Raw genomic sequence first — 4609 nt, forward strand, 5'->3', positions numbered from 1 at the left:
TGGATGGATGGGTGATGGATGGATGGGTGATGGATGGATGGATGGGTGATGGATGGATGATGGATGGATGGATGGATGATGGATGGATGGATGGATGGGTGATTGATGGATGGATGGATGGATGAGTGATGGATGATGGATGGATGATGGATGGATGGATGGATGATGGATGGATGGATGAGTGATGGATGGATGAGTGATGGATGGATGGGTGATGGATGGATGGGTGATGGATGATGGATGGATGGATGAGTGATGGATGGATGAGTGATGGATGGATGGGTGATGGATGGATGGGTGATGGATGATGGATGGATGGATGAGTGATGGATGGATGAGTGATGGATGGATGGGTGATGGATGGATGGGTGATGGATGATGGATGGATGGATGAGTGATGGATGGATGAGTGATGGATGGATGGGTGATGGATGGATGGGTGATGGATGATGGATGGATGGATGAGTGATGGATGGATGAGTGATGGATGGATGGGTGATGGATGGATGGGTGATGGATGATGGATGGATGGATGAGTGATGGATGGATGAGTGATGGATGGATGGGTGATGGATGGATGGGTGATGGATGATGGATGGATGGATGAGTGATGGATGGATGAGTGATGGATGGATGGGTGATGGATGGATGGGTGATGGATGATGGATGGATGGATGAGTGATGGATGGATGAGTGATGGATGGATGGGTGATGGATGGATGGGTGATGGATGATGGATGGATGGATGAGTGATGGATGGATGAGTGATGGATGGATGGGTGATGGATGGATGGGTGATGGATGATGGATGGATGGATGAGTGATGGATGGATGAGTGATGGATGGATGGGTGATGGATGGATGGGTGATGGATGATGGATGGATGGATGAGTGATGGATGGATGAGTGATGGATGGATGGGTGATGGATGGATGGGTGATGGATGATGGATGGATGGATGAGTGATGGATGGATGAGTGATGGATGGATGGGTGATGGATGGATGGGTGATGGATGATGGATGGATGGATGAGTGATGGATGGATGATGGATGGATGGATGATGGATGGATGGATGAGTGATGGATGGATGAGTGATGGATGGATGAGTGATGGATGGATGATGATGATGATGATAGGAGGAGTCTCAATATCCGCCTCTCAAACATAACCGGATCTATTTAATCTCTTACCAGTTTTGAGGAGCACCAAGTGCAGACAGTCATCGCGGATGTAGGAGACGGCCGCGATGTCGTGAATGGGAACCCTGAGAATGATGTCCTCTCTGTCTCTCCATACCACCTTGACGTTGTAGGCTGACAGGCTGATCAGAGCGTCATGTTCCTGGGTCAGCTGTGCCGGGAGGTGATGAAGTCTCTGAGGGAAGGACAGCAAAATAAAAAGGATTCAGTTGTAATAAAAAGGTGCAAATACCACACTGTGCCTATAGTTTCCCCCAGTAGTTTGTGTCTCTGCCCCTCCCACAATGGTGAGATTTCCTCCAGTAGTTGGTGTCTCTGCCCCTCCCACAATGGTGAGATTTCCTCCAGTAGTTGGTGTCTCTGCCCCTCCCACAATGTTGAGATTTCCTCCAGTAGTTGGTGTCTCTGCCCCTCCCACAATGTTGGGATTTGTAGAGCATATGACATATGTCTGGGTGTACCTGGCCATGTGAAGCCGCCAATTCCAATATTATTGGTCATAACTCTGAGACAGGGGGAATGATTTGCTCACCTTCGCATTGTCTAGGAGCTGCAGGATTTCTGTCCGGCTGGAGGGGTTGAGGTATCCGGGGATGGAGGTCAACTGCCCCAAGTACTGCAAAGAGAAACACAGACCCGGGGGCTCAGTTACAATGTATGCGTGGGCAGAAGAAAACGAAACCATCACCAGTGAGCTCCTAACTTCCTGTTGTGAGCTGACAACTCTGCCTCTGCTGCACTGAAATCTCAAGCAGTGTTGTCAGCCCCGCCTGATTCTCCCCTGCTGAGCTACAGAACACCTCCCATTAGCATTTCACTGTAACTATCCCAATATGAATGGCCGCCACGATGGTTGGGTATCAGGGTGGAGAGAGAGAGGTACCGGGGGGGGGTCATACACACACATTGAAGACACGCCTCACCTTGACCTCTTTCTCTATATAATCGTTCAGCAGCACGTCTGGGTCCACGCGATGCTCAGCCGGTGATGGCGACACCGTATGCAGCGGCCTCCTCTCCGTCACCTTCTAAATGGGAACCCTGAGAATGATGTCCTCTCTGTCTCTCCATACCACCTTGACGTTGTAGGCTGACAGGCTGATCAGAGCGTCATGTTCCTGGGTCAGCTGTGCCGGGAGGTGATGAAGTCTCTGAGGGAAGGACAGCAAAATAAAAAGGATTCAGTTGTAATAAAAAGGTGCAAATACCACACTGTGCCTATAGTTTCCCCCAGTAGTTTGTGTCTCTGCCCCTCCCACAATGGTGAGATTTCCTCCAGTAGTTGGTGTCTCTGCCCCTCCCACAATGGTGAGATTTCCTCCAGTAGTTGGTGTCTCTGCCCCTCCCACAATGTTGGGATTTGTAGAGCATATGACATATGTCTGGGTGTACCTGGCCATGTGAAGCCGCCAATTCCAATATTATTGGTCATAACTCTGAGACAGGGGGAATGATTTGCTCACCTTCGCATTGTCTAGGAGCTGCAGGATTTCTGTCCGGCTGGAGGGGTTGAGGTATCCGGGGATGGAGGTCAACTGCCCCAAGTACTGCAAAGAGAAACACAGACCCGGGGGCTCAGTTACAATGTATGCGTGGGCAGAAGAAAACGAAACCATCACCAGTGAGCTCCTAACTTCCTGTTGTGAGCTGACAACTCTGCCTCTGCTGCACTGAAATCTCAAGCAGTGTTGTCAGCCCCGCCTGATTCTCCCCTGCTGAGCTACAGAACACCTCCCATTAGCATTTCACTGTAACTATCCCAATATGAATGGCCGCCACGATGGTTGGGTATCAGGGTGGAGAGAGAGAGGTACCGGGGGGGGGTCATACACACACATTGAAGACACGCCTCACCTTGACCTCTTTCTCTATATAATCGTTCAGCAGCACGTCTGGGTCCACGCGATGCTCAGCCGGTGATGGCGACACCGAATGCAGCGGCCTCCTCTCCGTCACCTTCTCCTGGGCCTTCTTGTCGCGCCCCTTCTCCCCCTTCAGAAAGACCCGTTTAAATGGAGACACGATTCCAGGCTGCTGGGAGAGAGGACACCACATCATGACCACACTTGGACGTCACACGCACACACGTGATATGTATGTCGCCGACACAACAAGGTGATGATCCGGCCCGGCACCTTCTGGTGGCCGCCGCAAAGCCTCACCCTGGACGCTTGAAGATTGTGCAAGTTGGGTTAGAAAATTGATGCTTAGAACCAGAGACGCACCGATACTAGTACCGATACCGAGTATATGGACACCCGTAGTCACCAGAATCTCCCCCTGACCGCAAGTGCCGAGGGAAGCCAGGCTGCCTAGCCAATCAGGAAGCCGGGGGGAGGGGGAGGGGGGGGGTGGAAAGGAAGCTAGCTCCGTGCTCCCACGGCAGGTACCAGCATAGAGAACAATTAACGCATGCACACTACAGAACACATGGGCATCATGGGATACGTAGTGCGAGGCTGGCAGTGCAAGGCATCATGGGATACGTAGTGCGAGGCTGGCAGTGCAAGGCATCATGGGATATGTAGTGTGAGGCTGGCAGTGCAAGGCATCATGGGATATGTAGTGCGAGGCTGGCAGTGCGAGGCATCATGGGATATGTAGTGCGAGGCTGGCAGTGCAAGGCATCATGGGATATGTAGTGCGAGGCTGGCAGTGACCATGTTGATACCGGCGCTGCTCATGGAAATGCTTCAATGATTTTCACAATAGCCGCCGGATGAAAAACACTTTCTCCAGATCTTTCCGGAAGGAAAGGCCTCCTGTGAATGGACGAGGGGCGGGTGAATGATGGGATCGTCCTTTGTCCATTCACAGAACGCCTGGCATCTATTTGTGAATGGGTGAGGGGTCAGGGAGGGTGAACGGCGAAATCCCTTCACAGTGGCATCTCTCATCCCCGCAGTGCCAGAAGATCAGCGTGTTCTCACAGTGACCCCCCGACCAGGAGGAACTAGAGGTGACCCCAATAACACTGACTGGGGTGGATGACACCAACTGACTGCTATGAAGACATACGAAGAGCTTTATCGTTCGCTTGTTATTGGCACACAGCGCACCAGAGGAAGTGGAAACCACACAGAGGATGCGGCCGCCTCTGGCACCCGGCAGGTGGTACGGGCAGAGCGCGGCACACTAAGAGATGCGCGGTCTACAAGCGGAGGTGAAAAGGTGAACGAGGACCCCGTACAAGGCGCACTTCCTATAGATTCAACAACTGCTGCGCGAGCGGTCCCTGTACCAAACCTAAGGCCCAGGCAGCCCAGATCACAGGGGGGGGGGTCCCTTTGAGAAGCTTTGTGGGCATTTCACTTCATTAGGGGCTGCACAGTCTTATGTTAGAGCCTGGATGGTTTTAAAGGACAACTTCTCCCAGTGCAATTGTCCTTTATCTAAACCCCCCCCCCC

General features: G+C 52.0%; 1 protein-coding gene across 4 annotated transcripts in view; it reads right to left on the bottom strand.

The window, feature by feature from the left end:
* CCM2 (CCM2 scaffolding protein) overlaps window positions 1-4609 on the bottom strand; it is a 25552-nt gene that overhangs the window by 16685 nt on the left and 4258 nt on the right. For 2 of the 4 annotated variants that reach the window (XM_018574357.1, XM_018574355.1), the window contains exons 2-4: window positions 3056-3232; window positions 2665-2748; window positions 1193-1376 (exon numbers count right to left, since the gene is read on the bottom strand). In XM_018574357.1, coding sequence (XP_018429859.1) covers window positions 1193-1376; window positions 2665-2748; window positions 3056-3232 — 445 coding nt within the window. Of the gene's footprint in view, window positions 1-1192; window positions 1377-2664; window positions 2749-3055; window positions 3236-4609 lie in introns of all 4 variants that reach the window. The other 2 variants (XM_018574354.1, XM_018574356.1) reach the window with 2 other exon arrangements.

This window comes from Nanorana parkeri, unplaced genomic scaffold, assembly GCF_000935625.1.
Source record: "Nanorana parkeri isolate BGI_ZX_2015 unplaced genomic scaffold, ASM93562v1 scaffold2897, whole genome shotgun sequence".
Taxonomy (NCBI): domain Eukaryota; kingdom Metazoa; phylum Chordata; class Amphibia; order Anura; family Dicroglossidae; genus Nanorana; species Nanorana parkeri.